The sequence below is a fragment of the Cherax quadricarinatus genome, chromosome 23 (genome assembly GCF_038502225.1).
Source record: "Cherax quadricarinatus isolate ZL_2023a chromosome 23, ASM3850222v1, whole genome shotgun sequence".
Classification (NCBI taxonomy): domain Eukaryota; kingdom Metazoa; phylum Arthropoda; class Malacostraca; order Decapoda; family Parastacidae; genus Cherax; species Cherax quadricarinatus.
The window spans coordinates 13807817-13828399 of record NC_091314.1 but is presented as its reverse complement, the minus strand read 5'-3'; the positions used below and the strand labels follow the sequence as shown (position 1 = coordinate 13828399).

The 20583-nt window shown below is 43.7% G+C and overlaps 1 protein-coding gene across 6 annotated transcripts in view; it reads right to left on the bottom strand.

Annotated features, from left to right (window-relative positions):
• The window catches only part of LOC138853125 (zinc finger homeobox protein 2-like), an 88896-nt gene that overhangs the window by 31379 nt on the left and 36934 nt on the right, over window positions 1-20583 (bottom strand). For 3 of the 6 annotated variants that reach the window (XM_070087927.1, XM_070087926.1, XM_070087922.1), the window contains exons 7-17: window positions 19686-19763; window positions 19399-19590; window positions 17967-18044; window positions 17680-17871; window positions 16191-16268; window positions 15904-16095; window positions 14407-14628; window positions 13533-13775; window positions 12764-13333; window positions 12397-12546; window positions 11740-11904 (exon numbers count right to left, since the gene is read on the bottom strand). In XM_070087927.1, coding sequence (XP_069944028.1) covers window positions 11740-11904; window positions 12397-12546; window positions 12764-13333; window positions 13533-13775; window positions 14407-14628; window positions 15904-16095; window positions 16191-16268; window positions 17680-17871; window positions 17967-18044; window positions 19399-19590; window positions 19686-19763 — 2160 coding nt within the window. The remainder of the gene's footprint in view (window positions 1-11739; window positions 11905-12396; window positions 12547-12763; window positions 13334-13532; window positions 13776-14406; window positions 14629-15903; window positions 16096-16190; window positions 16269-17679; window positions 17872-17966; window positions 18045-19398; window positions 19591-19685; window positions 19764-20583) is intronic. The other 3 variants (XM_070087925.1, XM_070087923.1, XM_070087924.1) reach the window with 3 other exon arrangements.

Sequence of the window (20583 nt, the reverse complement as noted above, 5' to 3'; positions counted from 1 at the left end):
GTTCTTTTCTTTCACTTCTTTAGCAGTTATCTTAGGTGTACTCTTTAACTGCTTCTTTAATAATAATAATAATAATATTTTTATTTACTACAGGTACATGTACATGGTATACAGTCCTAGCTGACATCAATGACATACTACTATATAGAAAGCCCCTTGTTATGCTGAACATTTCAGGCAAATAGCTCCTTGTCCCAGGATGCGACCCACACCAGTCGACTAACTCCCAGGTACCCATTTTACTGATGGGTTAACATACACAACCGGTGTAAAGAAACACGTCCAATGTTTCTACCTGTGCGGGGAATCAAACGCAGACCATTGCCGTGTGAAGGAAAAGCTTTAGCGATCAGGCCACCTTAACACGGTTAAGGTAAGAACAGATGACTTCTTCCAGGGGCCAGGCCGAGGTTTGGCACACGGTAACTTGACACCGCCATCAGCCTTGAAACACTGCACCCAGTTCCTCACTGAATACTCACACACACCAACATTCTCCACTATTTATTTCGTCTGGTGCCCAGCTTTGTGATGCCCTATGATTTGAGCTATAGTTTCAGGTGTTAAAGACTTCCTTTTACCCATAATCAAACATGTATGGCCCCAAAACCAAAGGAACACTGTACAAAGGATGGGGCAGATGAGAGACAAAAGTGCAACACTTCCTCTCACCATGGCAGCCAAGTGAGCACTGAGGAGTCACTGTGGTGTGTGGCAGCAGGTCGCGACATCATGCTAACGGCTGCTACCCGGCATAATGCAATGACGAAAAAAGACCCCCATGTATGATAGGCCTTTGATTTTCATTATGTCATTATCCCGGGACGCTCACCCGGCATAATACCGGGTGAAGAGTGGTGGAACACTTAGAAAAGATTGAGCTAATGCACCATAATCAGCATGGTTTCAGGGAGGGGGAATTCTGTGTTACAAACCTACTGGAGTTTTATGATATGGTGACAGAAGTAAGGCAAGAGAGAGAGAGAGAGAGAGAGAGAGAGAGAGAGAGAGAGAGAGAGAGAGAGAGAGAGAGAGAGAGAGAGAGAGAGAGAGAGGAATGAGTAGACTGCATTTTCTTGGACTGTAAGAAGGCTTTTGACACAGTTCTGCACAAGAGATTAGTGCAAAAGCTAGAGAAGCAGGCAGGAATAACAGGAAAAGCACTACAACGAATCAGAGAATACCTGAGAGGAAGGAAACAACGAGTGATGGTATGTGACGAGGTGTCAGAGTGGGCGCCTGTGACGAGCGAGGTTCCGCAAGGGTCATTCCTAGGGCCGGTGCTGTTTCTGGCATACGTGAATGATATGTTGGAAGGGAAAAATTCAAAAGGTGTCCCTGTTTGCAGACGATGTGAAGCTAATGAGGAGAATTCAAACGGTAGGACTACAAAAATATCAAGACAGGTTGCAAGACTGGTCCAACAACTGGCTCCTGTAGTTTAACCCCACCAAGTGCAAAGTCATGAAGATTGGGGAAGGTCAAAGAAGACTGCAGACAGAGTACAGGCTAGGGCGCTAAAGACTGCAAACTTCACTCAAGGAAAAGGACCTTAGGGTGAGTATAACTGGTAAACCCAAGAAAAACGTTTCGACACCTTAGTAAGGAATCATTCAAGACACTGTACACCGTGTACGTCAGACCATATTAGAGGATGCAGCATCAGTATGGAACCCACACCTTGTCAAGCACGTCAAGAAATTAGAGGTTTGCAACAGGACTAGTCAGGGAGCTTTGGGATATGTCCTACGAGGAGAGGTTAAGTGAAATCAATCTGACGACACTGGAGGACAGGGGGAATGGAAGGGGGGAATGATAAAGACAAAAAACTGAGAGGAATTGACAAGGTGGATAGGGAGAGGATGTTCCAGAGATGGGACACAGCAACAAGGGGTCACAACTGAAAGTTGAAAACTCAGATGAGTCACAGGGATGTTAGGAAGTATTTCTTCGATCATAGAGTTGTCAGAAAGTGAAACAATCTGGAGAGATCCACCCCAATTCCCCCCCACGATAACAATCACCCTACACCTCCGCCCCCCTCCCCTTCTATAGCTATAACTATAAACTTATGTTGAAAAATGGTATAAAATACCGACAAGTTGATGACTAAGACACTTGTGCAACAGTTGGTTATAATTATTAACGAAAAGTTTCTACTTCACAGCAGGTTTCTTCAGTCAAATACAGAGGCAGAAGGTATAGTAGTGAAATTAAGATGTAATCAGTCCATCAACCTTAGAGAAATAGTATTTGAGGTGGTCAGTCCCTCAGCATTGAGAAGAGCTCAGCTAAATGGAGTTGAACTCTTCTCCAGGCTGAGGGACTGACCACCTCAAATACTATTTTTCCAAGGTTGATGGACTAATTACATCATCTTCATTTCACTACTTTCTCAGTAGTAGTAACCAGTTACCAGTAACCAGTACCAGTAGTTGACTCACTACCAACCGTCTCTGCCTGAGTCACTGTCTGAACTCATATTGTGCTGACCTAGCACTATTCAAAGACCCCCTCACATATGGGTACTGTGGACGGCCAGCCAGTGTTACGAGAGGAGCAAGGAGACAAGGTTACGGCTGTAGGGCTCTCCCCACATTATCTGTAATTATACGTACTACCAGCCTACGTGAGTATTACTTTACTCAATCCACGTGTTCAAACTCCCACATGATAAATGGTGACAGCGGTGTGGAGCGTGGATTTAGTTTTTACGGGTAATTCAAGACGTTAGAAGACTGTTTGTGAGTAGCCGGCAGGGTCAAAGGTGAACCGTCTCACCCACCAGCTACTCCCCTCACAACCTCCAACCTGCAAGCCTGTTGCAGCCGTTTCAAGCTTCCTGGCTTAGTTCGTGTGCAAATTGCTTCAATCTCCGAGGGGTTGACCCAGATTTTGCAATTAAGCCAGTCAGTAAGCCAGACTGTGGAAGTGAATGCCAGTCAGCCTATCATCCAGCCTGTCTCCTGTCATCCACCTGCTCCTCCGTGCTTTGTGCATTGTTACACGTCTTCCAGTCAGCCATTCTTGTGGGGTAAGCCAGTCAGCCAACCCAGCTTCTAACCCAGCTGGGAGAGAGAAGTAAGCCACGCAGTAAGAAGTAAGCCAAGTTCCTCTGAAGTATTGTCTATATCGCTTTGTGCTCCCTGTTGGATGCTAAGAGTGGTTTTCACCATTCCTGTGGCATAGTGGCTTATCAAGCCACCTTCTTGGGTAGAGTGGAGGGCGTTCTGCGTGCCAGCGAGAGTCATCTCACCCACCGCTCTCCCTCCACCAAACCACCACCAGCCACCCACCCATCTACCTGTGGTTGTTTGCACCCTTGTACCGGGTCCTAATACTGTTTTGGCTCACATAATTGGTCAAGAGATTGTAGCAGAGCACCAACAATAAAGCCAATTATGCGAGTCCACCGAGAAAGCGCATTTCTTCACGACGACAGTGTGAGTGTCGGCGTCATCACCGTACAGGACAACCTTCCTCATCACCAGTCATCACCCGACTACTACAGACTTCAGTGATAATTTTCTGTTTAGAGACATTTTTCTTGCATTTAAAGACATTTGCGTGTGTGAGACATTTATAGTAAATTTCTTGTGTACTCTAAACCTTGTGTTTTCAGTGTAGACTCAGTGTTTCTTTGACTCGTTATTTTTACAATATTTTTCAGTGTTTTCACTCATCTCATATTTTTTTTTATTTTATTCTGTGTTTGTTTTATGCTACTCCTGTCTGTAGTAAGTATTATTGTGTAGTGTACCAGTCAGTCACTCTGTGTGAAGTGATTCATTTTTTTTTATTGTATTCTTTCAGCGTTGTATTCTCCAGTAATTGTCATTGTAATTCACGCAGTGATATTCACCCCAGTATACCAAATTATCCATTTATTTCTATGTGTGTCTTTTTTTCGTATGCCAGCAGTGTCTCATTCCTCTAATTTTTTCGCAGACTGTGTACCATTATTTTTGCCAGCAAATTTTTGTCGTATCAGTCACAGCAAGATTTTGTTGTAAGAATATACTAAAATAATGAAGTGTGCCCTGCCACTGTAAGTTTTACACTACTCGTTTTGTTCCTTTGTTTTATTTTATTCATATTTTTATATTTCTTTGAACAAATTCACTCTTGATGTAATTTCAATTACTTTTAACATAAAGTGTTTTCTTTACTCTGTTTGAGTAAATTGTTTTGTCTAATTTACAATTAAGAGTTAAAGTGTTCAATCAGTTTTTTTCTTCATATTTTTATTTTATCATTTAACCTGAGTTTTCCCAGTGAAACTTTATTACTGCAGTGATTATTTCTACACCTTATTTTGTTGCACTTGTTCTGCAGTGAATTATTTTGTTGCACTTGTTCTGCAGTGAATTATTTTCTTTTATTGATATTTTTATGAATTATATTTTAATTTTGTTTATGTATTCTTAGAAAATACTTAAATTTCCCAGTTAACAATTTAGTAATTTTATTTTCTACTTTTTACATTGATTTAAAATTTTATTAATTACTTTCTTTATTAGCAAGAGTAAAGACAGCTCATTTTGCATTTAATTCAGTCTCCAGTAATATTTTTACTTGTATATTTCAATGTAGATTTTTTATCTTGACCAATAGTCCTTCACATTGAGTTGTCCTTCCTCTTGCAGTGTATCTTAGACATTTTTTTTTTATTCCTTCTGCAGAATTAGTTGCATCTCTTTTATTTCAATTCTAGCATTTTGTATCATTTTTATTGTTCATTATTTTTGCCTTATTTGTTCTCGTGCTATTTTGCCATTATGTCTCACATACCGTCAAGTGATACTTTAGTGAATGTCGATACTCAGACCTCTCAGGTTACTGTTGCCCCTGTCATCAGTCCTCACAGTTCCTTAGCGACTGACAGACCGACCCAGACACTGAGATACTATAGTTATACTCGTGATTCCCTTGATGCGTTACCTTTATTCAATGGCCATGTACATAGTCTTGAAGCATGGTTTGCGGCCATTCGTTCTCGTGCTAGTGCTCTCGTTGAAGGTCCTCCTTCAGAGGAAAGTCTTATCAGACTTGCTAAAGAAGCTCTTTATCGATCCCCTGCTGCTGTTCACGTTGTTGATCTCCTTGATATGCGAGACTTCAGGAATCTTACTAAGTGGTCACAATATGAGGAACTGATTCGTTCTTTCCTTGTCCCAGTAAAAACAGCTGATCCATATGTCGTTCTTAGAGAACTAGTGAATGCTACACCCATGAGTAATGAATCGTTGAGTGCATTTGCTGTTAGATTAGACAAACTTTTATCATCATTTATCAATGCTGTCCAATCATCATCTTTTCTCCCTGAAGAGGCTAAACCATTCACAGAACCGTTTGCTAAAATAGCAGCTTTTGGAGCAATCAAAGAACTCATGCCGCCTGCTTCTGTGTGTGCTTATGAGGCTCATCCTCCAACTGTGACGATGGAACCACTTACAGCCTTAAATCATGTACGTTCCTTGTGCCCCCAGGGTACTTTCCCATGTATCAAAAGTAATGTCACACATATGCCTCAGTCTGCACCACCTCTTGTTTGCGCCACAGAGACAAATCGTGGTCGTCAACCATCTCAGAGATCACCAAGAACCAGTGTACAGAGTCGTTATACACCTCGTAGTATTCATAGTACATTCAGTAACCATAGTCGGCGGAATTGTTACAACTGTGGTTTCCGTGGCCATATTGCAATTAATTGTCCTGATAGTTACCCTAAGAGACGTCGTACTGATGATGAGTACCCAGATCTTCCCTACTGTACTTATCATAGAATACATGGACATGACACATCTGAGTGCAATGCTCTCTATAACCTTCAGTACTCTAGGTCTTTCCGTGGCCGTTCCAACCGCAGAACCCGTAGAGGAAACAGATATCGTGGTTCTCAAAATAACCAGAACCAGGCTCATTCTTCCAATTCGGGGGAATTCGAGCGCCCCAGTCAAACCGTCCCATGGTGACAGTAGGTGATAATGAGTACACCATCCCCGTTCACAATTCCTTTGAAGCCTTAAGCAGTCTCGAGAATGACAATCCTGCTGATGATGTTGCTTCACATGTCTCTGACATAGATGATTTTGGGGATGAAGTGGAACAAGTCTTTTCTGATGACAATCCACCTTTTTGTTTGCACATAACTTCCAATGCAACCATAGGCCCTATAGTGCAAGCATGTGTTTATAATGCGCCCGTTCATTTGTTCATGGACTCTGGTGCGCAAGTCAATATTATTAGGTCTAGTTTGTTTAAGGATAAGCAGTTACGACATGTCCTTCTCGTAGAACCGACTCATGTGTCCTCCCTTAGTGGAGTAGCTGGTTCTCACCTGCGTGTCCGAGGTCGGACTTCCCTAACCTTTTCTATCCAAGGTAAAGACTTCACTGCTTCCTTCCTTGTTGTCGACCAGATTACTTTCCCTGGTGACCTTCTACTGGGATTTGCTTCCATGCGAGACTTACGCATTGTGCTCGACCCTTATCGATGGCATGCCCAAATTGACGACTTGATCGTTCCATTCTGGGGTTACCAGCTTGGATCAGAAATCTGTTATACTGCTGCAGAGTATGATGTACGGATTAAGTCCTTACAAGCTAATGCATTCTCCAGTAGCGTACCCAAGCGGTCAGGCACTGGTAATTCTGTCACTCCCATCAGTGTTCCACCTATACCTTCAGACTTGCAGGATAGTCCATTGCCTCAAGTGTCCGAGGACACTCAGATTGCCTTGAGTGCACAACCTATCCCTGCAATGACTGCTAGTTCGAGTAGTAGTTTCTCCACAGGGGATGCCTTGTCAGAAAACGATTACTTGAAACTAGTAATGCCATCTCTTGTTGATGTCACATGCCGTCTGCAGAAAGACGTCTCTGTTGCGGCTAGTGCTCTCACTAGAGTGTCTGTAGTTGTTCCTAGTGTTCCAGATGGTGATAACGTCCTAGTTGACAGTGATTCCTGCAAAGTAAAAGGTCTATTTGTTGAACCATCCTTACATGTTGTAAGAGATAGTAAGATCCATTTCTTCCTGGCCAACACTTCTGGTCACAGTGTTCGCCTCAGAGCAAATACCAATCTTGTTGACCTTGTTCACTATCCTTACCCTGTTCAGGTAGAGGATGAGTTGTCACCTGACCAGTGGGTCAGTGCTATTTCTGCCGGGGAGACCTCATCCACTTCACTGGATCAATCTGTTCCACCAGTTGAGGAGAAAGACTTAGCTCCCACTGACTTCCCAGATGAAGTCAAGCTTTTGTTGACTCTGTTGAACAAACGTCATACAGCCATTGCCTTACCAGGTGAGAAGATGGGTATAACGAACTTTTTGTCCCATCGTATTCCACTTGAACCTGGTACTAGACCTATCTACATACCTGCGTACAGAATGCCTCATTCACAAGTTGCTGTCGCAGAAGAATTGATCAATCAAATGCTTGATGATGGAGTTATTGCACCTAGCAATTCCCCTTGGAATGCACCCTTGATACTAGTACCTAAGAAGGATGGTACTTGGCGCCCAGTGATTGACTTTAGGAAGTTAAACGCGAAAACCATTCCAGATCGCTTTCCACTCCCTGTACTGGGTGATCTTTTACGTAATATCGGAGATAACAAAGTCTTTTCAACCCTGGATTTGTTACAAGGGTTTTGGCAAGTCCCTCTTCACGAGGACAGCCAAGAGCTAACTGCATTCTCCACTCCTACAGGTCATTATCACTTCCTCCGTATGGCGTTTGGATTACGATCTTCCCCTATCACGTTCTCAAGGCTCATGACTAATATCTTTAGAGGTCTCATAGGTAATGCACTTATGGTGTACTTAGATGACGTAATCGTCATGTCTAAAGACGTGGATACACACTTGAAAAGACTTGATGTAGTACTTGGTAAGCTTGAAGAAGCCAATTTAAAGATCAATTTTTCAGATCAGAAATTAAGTTTCTTGGTCACGTAGTCACTCCTAGAGGGGTTACGACTGACCAAAGTAAAGTAACTGCAGTACTAAATTTTCCAACACCCAAAACTGCTGATGCCGTAAGATCCTTTGTGGGCTTAGCAGGTTTTTATAGATCTTTCATTGCCAATTTTTCTTCCATAGCTGCTCCTCTAACTGAGTTGCTTAAGAAAGATGCTCCTTTTGTTTGGACCTTCCGTCAAGAAAGAGCATTCCAAACTCTAAAAGAAAAGCTAACATCTGCTCCAATTTTGAAATTTCCAGATTTTTCTAAGCCCTTCTATCTGACAACTGATGCTAGTTCAATTGGCATAGGTGCCGTACTAGCTCAGAAGACCGATGGCAAGTACAACGCAGTTGCATTTGCTAGCCGAGTCCTTACGAAGGCTGAACGTAATTATACAGTAACTGAGCAAGAAGCTTTAGCAATAGTATGGTCTTTAAAGCACTTCCGAGACATTATTTATCAGTACTCTGTTCATGTCTTGACAGACCATGCTCCACTGATACCCTTATTCCAGAACAAACAACCTACTGGAAGGTTAGCCAGATGGACCTTGACTATCCAAGAGTTCGATCCCACCTTTGAGCATTTACCTGGCAAGTCAAATGTAGTCGCAGATGCCTTATCGCGACATGTTAGTATAGTAACTGCAGACCCTCCATTTAGTGCTGAAGATGTAAAGAATGCTCAATGAACAGATCCCATGTGGTCTGGTGTGATTCGATTCCTGCTCCAGGAAGATCTTATTCTGACTGTGAAGCCACCAGCACCCATCAGTGACTTTGTCATGAACCAAGAATTACTGTATCAAACAGCCGAGTTGGGTACTCCTAGCAGAAGAGTATACCAGTTAGTAATTCCACAGTCACTAGTGAATGTAGCCTTACAGCTAGTTCACGATGTACCAGGTGTTGCACACCCTGGTATGGATCGTTCAGTAAAACAAGCCAGATTGAAATACTTTTGGCCTCGTATGGCAACTGATATTTCTGAGTATGTTAAGAAATGTAGTGTCTGCATGCAACATAAAGGTAATGCTAATGGTCCTAATCCAATCCAAGTATATCCAACTACTAGCGAACCGTGGGAAAGAGTTGCGCTAGATTTGTTAACTAATTTCCAATGTTCCCTCCAAGGCAACAAACATCTGTGTGTTATGGTAGACCATTTCACCAGATATTGTGAGTTAGTTCCTATTGCAGATAAAACTGCCGAGACAGTAGCTAAAGTGTTTAAAGAACGCATTATCTGCAGGCATACCACCCCTAAGTCACTAGTAACAGATAATGGAGGTGAATTCTGTAATGAGATTCTTGAAAATGTGTGTACCTTGTACAAGATCTCTAAATCCACCATTGTTCCTCATCATCCTGCCAGCAATGGGTTAGCTGAACGAACCAATAAGAAAGTACTTGATGTCTTGAGAGCCACTATCAATCCCAACAGTGAAACTTGGGATGAAGTTATACCTGATGTGCAGTGTGCTATAAATTCTGCTTACAATGTTTCTATAGGTGACACTCCACATTATGCATTGTATGGTGTAGATAAACGTTTGCCTTATGAGTTGTTATATTCTAATCCGAAACCAAATTACAACCCTGATGATTTCATAACAACTCGTACCAGCTTAGCTCAAAGTGTTTTTAGAAGAATCCGTGAAACACTTCATAAGTCAACAGCTGAATTTACAAGAGTTGCAAACACTCGAGCAAAGCCATCCAAAATCAAAGTAGGTTCGAGAGTTATGCTGATTAACTTTAACAAAACGTCTGCAATGCCAAAGCTTGATCAAAAGTTTGTTGGTCCTTATCGAGTAGTTGAACATATCACTGGTAATAAGTATAAGGTTAGAGAGATTAGTACTGGTCAGTATAAAGAATCGCATTTAGATCATATGAAGTTAGTATGTGATGATAATGATGTTCCAACCCAGACTAATGTGACAGACTCTAACAATCCTCCTGATCCTGTACTCTCTTCCTCTGATACTCAGTCAGACGATCAACCTGAATGTCGTTATTCCTTACGTACACGACAGGTATTGAGAAATCCTCAAGTATCATTTGTAACTTCCAATTCAGATTTGCCTCAAATACAGCATGAGTTAGCCAATGCTACAGAGTTTGATCCTCCCAGAGATGACACCCATTCTGCATATGTCAATCTCACCCTAGCAGAGTTGGGGTTAAATGTAAATAACCTGTATAGATGAATAATTACAGTATCAACTTATCAGTATTCAAGAATTTTTTTTTGTGTTCATGTTCTCTCCGCATTCTGAGAGTTAACAGTCTAGATTTGAGTGCACCGAATCTGCCTTTCTGTTAAACCTTTCTTTGTATATATTCCTTCCTCAGAATCCGTAGATCACACGAATACAGATCGATCGATCAAATTTTTTTTTATCACTTCTATTGTGTAATCTCAATGTTGAGTTTTAAGTTGTGCTATATTATACCTTGTATTGCATTACAGTTTCAGTTACGTAAGCTTCCATTCCAATGTTCTACTTATGTATGTTATAATGTTTAATTGTTGTGTACTTTGACATTGTATAGAATCAGCCCAAGCCGTAGACCTGCCATCTCTAGTTTGTATTAGTTGTATGTCGGGACGACATACGTTAGCGTCGCCGAGCTCTCAGTAGTAGTAACCAGTTACCAGTAACCAGTACCAGTAGTTGACTCACTACCAACCGTCTCTGCCTGAGTCACTGTCTGAACTCATATTGTGCTGACCTAGCACTATTCAAAGACCCCCTCACATATGGGTACTGTGGGCGGCCAGCCAGTGTTACGAGAGGAGCAAGGAGACAAGGTTACGGCTGTAGGGCTCTCCCCACATTATCTGTAATTATATGTACTACCAGCCTACGTGAGTATTACTTTACCCAATCCACGTGTTCGAACATGATAACTTTATCTGCTGACTCTGTTTGACTGAAGAAGTTTACTGTGTAGGCGACAAGTTTCAGCAATAAAGACACCCAACTGATGCACATGTCTTAATCAGCAAGTATAATATTCCCCCCCCTTCCCCCCCTCTCTCTTGCATGATGCACACACCAACCCCAGCCTCACATCTTTCCTTACAAGTGAGTAGTAAACAGAGAGTCTGGACACCACAAAACAGAACAAAGTAAAAGGAAGCTCAGACTATGGTACGTAAATACAAATATATTATCAACAAGTGATGACTTGAAAGAACAGATAAAAGAGATAACTTTAGACATGGCTCTCACAGAGACAAACAGATAGTAGAAGCAGCCTCAGACACAGCCATCACAGAGACAAAGTTCTCATATTAAACTTGCATAATCATCCAAAGCAAATGTGATATCATTACTGTATTACTATATTCACGGGAATCACTAAAACTCTCGTAGGATATTAACCATACTCAATCCGAGGAAGTGGAGCATAGCCCCAATCCCTAGGATCAAGAGCACGTCACCAGCATCAATGGATCTAACGTGAAGAGAAAAATGTCATACAAAAAGGAAGGCTACTGACTCTAGCATATATTAGAGAAAACCCATTAATGGGTTACATCCATTGGGAGTTTTCTTAGCTCCTCTCCCTGGATGCGACCCACAACAGTCTATTAACTCCTGTTCACCTAGGATGATGAACATGGGCATCAAGTGTTAGAAAACTTGCCCACGTCATGACGTATCATCGAGGACTGAACACAGGTCCTTCAACTGTGAGTCTGGGTGTTACCACTGAGTTAGCAAGGCAGCCAGAGGAACGTAGAGAAACTTTCTTACCTTGATGCAGGATCGGTGTTTCTTGAGGGATATAATGTTGTTGATGGGTTGGCAACACTTCCTGCACCAGTAAGGACAAGACTTGTCGTCAGTCTCAATCACTGAACCGTTACTAACACTTCTGGGTGTTCCACATTCTTGCTCATCCTCCTCGTCCATAAGAATCTGATAATTAAACACCAGATGAAGACATATACATTCTTCCTCTCCAATATCCCCTCCTTCCCACAACGACAGTATGTGTGTGTGTGTGTGTGTGTGTGTGTGTGTGTGTGTGTGTGTGTGTGTGTGTGTGTGTGTGTGTGTGTGTGTGTGTGTGTGTGTGTGTGTGTGAAAATAGTATTAATAGCTCATTTGCAGATGAGTTAAGATGAGGAATAGGAATATAACATTAAGATCTAGGATTCGATTGTCAAAATTTAGAGTATAAATAGTGTAGGTACTAACTTACTCGCACGTATTTCTTACTTTAATCAAAGTAGGTGTCAGAGTTAGTTACATGCATGAGAATTCAAAGTATACATAGTATAGTAACTTACTCGCACGTATTTCTTACTTTAATCAAAGTAGGTGTCAGAGTTAGTTATATGCATCAGGCGTGAAGATGGTGTCGATGTAATTTGCAAGATGCTGTTAAAAAATAATTTGTCAGGTTACCTTTATTTGGTGTTTTAGACTTCTGACGTGGCTCCTCAGAGAGGCCGGAGAGACGAAGAATCTTTTACACATATTACACCTGTACCTCACACCGTCACTCATTAAGTTGACGTGACCTGCCGCTAATGCTTCTGTTACTACCTCATCCTCCTGTCAGGGGAAAACGGGACCAAAATTACCACTAGTTGCTCTTACTTCACCCACCACTAACTCTACTCATCCTGTGTATACAATAGCTACTCAGATTTGTATATATGAGTGTACATTCTATAAACACTAGATAAGACACTGTAAAGGGCGAAACGTCATCTAATGAAAGGTTCACTTTTTTATTTTTTATTTCGTATAAGTAGTTGTGAAACTGTACCTGTTGCTGAGGTGTGTTGGTCATGACTGGTCCCTGTTGCACAGGTTGCTGAGGTGTGTTGGTCATGACTGGTCCCTGTTGCACAGGTTGCTGAGGTGTGTTGGTTATGACTGGTCCCTGTTGCACAGGTTGCTGAGGTGTGTTGGTCATGACTGGTCCCTGTTGCACAGGTTGGTGAGGTGTGTTGGTCATGACTGGTCCCTGTTGCACAGGTTGCTGAGGTGTGTTGGTCATGACTGGTCCCTGTTGCACAGGTTGCTGAGGTGTGTTGGTCATGACTGGTCCCTGTTGCACAGGTTGGTGAGGTGTGTTAAACATGTCTGGTCCCTGTTGCACAGGTTGCTGAGGTGTGTTGGTCATGACTGGTCCCTGTTGCACAGGTTGGTGAGGTGTGTTAAACATGTCTGGTCCCTGTTGCACAGGTTGCTGAGGTGTATTAGTCATGATTGGTCCCTGTTGCACAGGTTGCTGAGGTGTGTTGGTCATGACTGGTCCCTGTTGCAGAGGTGTGTTGGTCATGACTGGTCCCTGTTGCACAAATTGCTGACACAACGATGCTCGTAAATTCAGCTGGAAATATACAGATTTTAGCAGGCAGTGACGAAGGTGAAGTACGCCACTATAATGAATAAGAAAAATGATGTATTGAATCATTCAAGCATTGTATCCAAGAAACTGTAAGATCTACGATAGATCTGTATGACGTAACTAGATAAGTATGCTAGTCATTACACAATAGATATGAAGGAGTGTTGAATGCTTCTATTACCATTTTCTGATGTTTCTGAGTGCAGAGGTGAGACCTGATGGAGGCCTTGGAGGCGAGGTTCTGCTCACAAACATTGCAGCAGTAAGGTCCGTTCTCAGTTTCTATCATGGTGACTTGACCAGCTTGGATAGCCTCGGTCAACTCGTCCACTTGCTGCCTGCCACCTGCACCACCCACGCCCGCGACGCCCACACCTGCACCACCCACGCCCGCGACGCCCACACCTGTACCGCTAACCTTTACCTGATAATCCAGTCAAGGATGCATTTGATACTTTATGTAAATACATGTTTTTAGGTAAGGTAATGAATGTATATAGGTATTATTATTATATTCGCAAGGGAGCGTTAAACCGAAGGGGTTATTCAACGCCTGGGAAATGAAGTGTGAGAGGAAATTAGATTCGATCCAAGAAAGGAGACGGTACTTCGATTTCCTGGCATCCATGTACCTCCCTGGAAGGAATGACTTATTATATTAGCACATATAATAATAATGTATGTATACATTGGACACAAGAGTGTACCAATAGTAATTTAGGCAAGTCTTACAGTGTAAAACTTGCCTACATTACTATTGGTCATGAGTAACTCACGTGAATAAGAGTGAATAAGCCAATGATGTCCTCTGATTCCCTTATCCTAGAAGCGACCCACAATAGTCAGCTTACATCCCTAAGGTCTCCATTTGCTCCAGGACTGAGACTGGATCTTTCGCTTGTGAATCGAACTCACGAGCCATCCGAAGTCTACTGTTGACGCATAATGAATAAAACCAGAACAACCGTCGCTTAACCTGACTTAACGTGCCGCTCCACTACGACATGGACAATACCAGTGTATAATAAACATGAGTTCTTTAGCATTTTAAGTACCTTATTCTGGTGTTTCTGGGTCGTGAGGTGGGTCTTGATGGAGGTCTTGGAGGCGAGGTTCTGGTCGCAAACATTACACCAGTAAGGTCCCTTCTCGTCACCCAGCTGGGTCACTTGACCCACCTGCACGGCCTCTGTCAAGTCTTGCACCAGCTGCCAGCCACCTGCTCTGCCAACACCAGCGAGGAGCATACCACCGCCACCCACACCTGCGCCGCCCACCTGCCAGCAGATAATATATTCCTTTTCACTGACAACAGGTATTTCTTCAGTGGTGTACGATGGTGTAACCCAACAACAGAACTAACATCACCACAGTTTTAATACCTGGAGTTTACCTGGAGAGAGTTCCGGGGGTCAACGCCCCCGCGGCCCGGTCTGAGACCAGGCCTCCTGGTGGATCAGAGCCTGATCAACCAGGCTGTTGCTGCTGGCTGCACGCAAACCAACATACGAGCCACAGCCCGGCTGATCCGGAACTGACTTTAGGTGCTTGTCCAGTGCCAGCTTGAAGACTGCCAGGGGTCTGTTGGTAATCCCCCTTATGTGTGCTGGGAGGCAGTTGAACAGTCTCGGGCCCCTGACACTTATTGTATGGTCTCTTAACGTGCTAGTGACACCCCTGCTTTTCATTGGGGGGATGGTGCATCGTCTGCCAAGTCTTTTGCTTTCGTAATGAGTGATTTTCGTGTGCAAGTTCGGTACTAGTCCCTCTAGGATTTTCCAGGTGTATATAATCATGTATCTCTCCCTCCTGCGTTCCAGGGAATACAGGTTTAGGAACCTCAAGCGCTCCCAATACCACCAGAACAATCAACACAGTTCTAACACCACAGTTCTAACACAATCAGAATTATCATCACAGTTCTAACACCACCAGAATTAACACCAACAGAACTAACATCACAGTTCTAACACCATAACTAACATAACTGCACTTCTAACAACACCAGAACTAACACCAGCAGAAAGAACATCACAGTTCTATCATAACCAGAACTAGCACCACAAGAACCAACACCACAGGCTTCACATCAACACAGTACTACCACCACCACCACATCTCTAACATAACCACAAGACTAACACCATCAAAGGTCTAACACGATAACAGCTCTAACTCTACCACAGCACTAACACCACCACAACACTAACACCACCACAGCACTAACACCACCACAGCACTAACACCACAACAGCACCAACACTACCACAGCACTAACATTACCACAGCACTAGCACTACCACAGCACTAGCATTACCACAACACTAACACTACCACGGCACTAACACCACCACAGCACTAACACTACCACAGCACTAACACCACCACAGCACTAACACCACCACAACGCTAACACCACCACAGCACTAACACCACCACAGCACTAACACCACAGCACTAACACTACCACAGCACCAACACTACCACAGCACTAACACTACCAGAACTCTAACATCACTAGCGTGTAAGATTATTATTGCGCCTTTTAGTACCTTATTCTGGTGTTTCTGGGTCGTGAGGTGGGTCTTGATGGAGGACTTGCAGGCGAGGTTCTGGTCGCAAACATTACACCGGTAAGGTCCCTTCTCGTCACCCAGCTGGGTCACTTGACCCACCTGCACAGCCTCGATCAAGTCTCGCACCAGCTGCCAGCCACCTGCTGCACCAACACCTGCGCCACCCACCTGTAATCGTCACCTAAGTAATGTTAACCTGTCAAGACGTCAGTTGAGTAATGTTTACCTTCCTAAGGCTGACGTAAGAAGGCATGAGGGCGTACCTGTTGATGTTGCTGTGTGTAGGTGAGTGTAGCAGGTTGTGGGGGTGATGACGACGCTCGAGGTGACCCCAACTGCAACTTAGTAAAACATTTAAGTTAGTGAGAGCGTCTGCCAAGACGCTTGTCAGGAAGTATTCCTCATATCGTCCCCGAGAAACCAAATACTCCCAGGACAGGAGGATGAGTTACAGAATTTCAAGGTTGCAAAAGGAGCAGAGTTAAGGGGCACGTAAATACCCATGTCTTCTAATAACATGTTCATTTCTCCAGTATAATCTACCTTGTCCATAATTACTATCGCATTTGCTTTGTTTCCTAAGGTGAAGTCTAAGATCTTTCATTAATTCAGGTGTAACTGTAAAACTCTAACACCAATAATAACTCTAACACCACCACAGCACTAACATCACCACAGCACTAACATCATCACAGCATTAACACCACCACAGTTTTAACACCACAGAACTAACACCACCACAGCACTAACATCACCACAGCACTAACATAACCACATCACTAACACCAACACAGCACTAACACCACCACAGCACTAACATCACCACATCACTAACATAACCACAGCACTAACACCAACACATCTCTAACACCACCACAGAACTAACACCACCACAGCACTAACACCACCACAGCACTAACATCACCACAGCACTAACACCACCACAGCACTAACACCATCACAGCACTAACATCACCACAGCACTATCACGACAGCACTAACATCACCACAGCACTAACATCACCACAGCACTAACACCACCACAGCACTAACATCACCACGTCACTAACATCACCACAACACTAACATCACCATAGCACTAAGATCACTACAGCACTAACATCACCACAGCACTAACATCACCACAGCAATCACATCACCACAGCACTCACATCACCACATCACTAACATCACCACAGCACTAACACTACCACAGCACTAACACTACCTCAGCACTAACACCACCACAGCACTAACACCACCACAGCACTAACATCACCACAGCACTAACATCACCACAGCACTCACATCACCACAGCACTAACATCACCACAGCACTAACATCACCACAGCACTAACATCACCACAGCACTAGCACTACCACAGTATTAACACTACCACAGCACTAACACTACCACAGCACTAACACTATCACAGCACTAATATCACCACAGCACTAACACTACCACAGCACTAACATCACAACAGCACTAAACTCACTACAGCACTAACATCACCACATAACTAACACTACCACAGCACTAACATCACCACAGCACTAAACTCACTACAACACTAACATCACCACACAACTCACACTACCACAGCACTAACACCACCACTGCACTAACACCACCACAGCACTAACACCACAGCACTAACACTACCACAGCACCAACACTACCACAGCACTAACACTACCAGAACTCTAACATCAGTAGCGTGTAAGAATATTATTGCGCCTTTTAGTACCTTATTCTGGTGTTTCTGGGTCGTGAGGTGGGTCTTGATGGAGTACTTGCAGGCGAGGTTCTGGTCGCAAACATTACACCGGTAAGGTCCCTTCTCATCACCCAGCTGGGTCACTTGACCCACCTGCACAGCCTCGATCAAGTCTCGCACCAGCTGCCAGCCACCTGCTGCACCAACACCTGCGCCACCCACCTGTAATCGTCACCTAAGTAATGTTAACCTGTCAAGACATCAGTTGAGTAATGTTTACCTTCCTAAGGCTGACGTAAGAAGGCATGAGGGCGTACCTGTTGATGTTGCGGAGTGTAGGTGAGTGTAGCAGGTTGTGGGGGTGATGACGACGCTCGAGGTGACCCCAACTGCAACTTAGTAAAACAATTAAGTTAGTGAGAGCGTCTGCCAAGACGCTTGTCAGGAAGTATTCCTCATATCGTCCCCGAGAAACCAAACACTCCCAGCACAGGAGGATGAGTTACAGAATTTCAAGGTTGCAAAAGGAGCAGAGTTAAGGGGCACGTAAATACCCATGTCTTCTAATAACATGTTCATTTTTCCAGTATAATCTACCTTGTCCATAATTACTATCGCATTTGCTTTGTTTCCTAAGGTGAAGTCTAAGATCTTTCATTAATTCAGGTATAACTTTAAAACAACAACAGCTCTAACACCACCACAGCACTAACATCACCACAGCACTAACATCATCACAGCATTAACACCACCACAGCTTTAACACCACAGAACTAACACCACCACAGCACTAACATCACCATAGCGCTAACATAACCACAGCACTATCACCAACACATCTCTAACACCACCACAGAACTAACACCACCACAGCACTAACATCACCACAGCACTAACATAACCACATCACTAACACCAACACAGCACTAACACCACCCCAGCACTAACATCACCACAGCACTAACGCCACCACAGTACTAACACCACCACAGCACTAACATCACCACAGCACTAACATCACCACAGCACTAACATCACCACAGCACTAACATCACCACAGCACTAACACCACCACAGCACTAACATCACCACGTCACTAACATCACCACAGCACTAACATCACCATAGCACTAACATCACTACAGCACTAACATCACCACAGCACTAACATCACCACAGCAATCACATCACCACAGCACTCACATCACCACATCTCTAACATCACCTCAGCACTAACACTACCACAGCACTAACACTACCTCAGCACTAACACCACCACAGCACTAACACCACCACAGCACTAACATCACCACAGCACTAACATCACCACAACACTCACATCACCACAGCACTAACATCACCACAGCACTAACATCACCACAGCACTAACATCACCACAGCACTAGCACTACCACAGTATTAACACTACCACAGCACTAACACTACCACAGCACTAACACTACCACAGCACTAATATCACCACAGCACTAACACTACCACAGCACTAACATCACAACAGCACTAAACTCACTACAGCACTAACATCACCACATAACTAACACTACCACAGCACTAACATCACCACAGCACTAAACTCACTACAGCACTAACACCACCACTGCACTAACACCACCACAGCACTAACACCACAGCACTAACACTACCACAGCACCAACACTACCACAGCACTAACACTACCAGAACTCTAACATCACTAGCGTGTAAGATTATTATTGCGCCTTTTAGTACCTTATTCTGGTGTTTCTGGGTCGTGAGGTGGGTCTTGATGGAGTACTTGCAGGCGAGGTTCTGTTCGCAAACATTACACCGGTAAGGTCCCTTCTCGTCACCCAGCTGGGTCACTTGACCCACCTGCACAGCCTCGATCAAGTCTCGCACCAGCTGCCAGCCACCTGCTGCACCAACACCTGCGCCACCCACCTGTAATCGTCACCTAAGTAATGTTAACCTGTCAAGACGTCAGTTGAGTAATGTTTACCTTCCTAAGGCTGACGTAAGAAGGCATGAGGGCGTACCTGTTGATGTTGCGGAGTGTAGGTGAGTGTAGCAGGTTGTGGGGGTGATGACGACGCTCGAGGTGACCCCAACTGCAACTTAGTAAAACAATTAAGTTAGTGAGAGCGTCTGCCAAGACGCTTGTCAGGAAGTATTCCTCATATCGTCCCCGAGAAACCAAACACTCCCAGCACAGGATGATGAGTTACAGAATTTCAAGGTTGCAAAAGGAGCAGAGTTAAGGGGCACGTAAATACCCATGTCTTCTAATAACATGTTCATTTTTCCAGTATAATCTACCTTGTCCATAATTACTATCGCATTTGCTTTGTTTCCTAAGGTGAAGTCTAAGATCTTTCATTAATTCAGGTATAACTTTAAAACAACAACAGCTCTAACACCACCACAGCACTAACATCACCACAGCACTAACATAACCACAGCACTAACACCACCACAGCTTTAACACCACCACAGCACTAACATAACCACAGCACTAACACCACCACAGCACTAACATAAACACAGCACTAACGCCACCACAGCTCTAACGCCACCACAGCACTAACATAACCATAGCACTAACATCACCACAGCACTAACATAACCACAGCACTAACACCACCACAGAACTAACACCTCCACAGAACTAACACCACCACAGCACTAACACCACCACAGCACTAACATCACCACAGTACTAACACCACCACAGCACTAACACTTCCACAGCACTAACTTCACCACGTCACTAACATCACCACAGCACTAACATCACCACAGCACTAACATAACGACAGCACTCACATCACCACATCACTAACATCACCTCAGCACTAACACTACCACAGCACTAACACTACCACAGCACTAACACCACCACAGCACTAACATCACTATAGCACTAACATCACCACA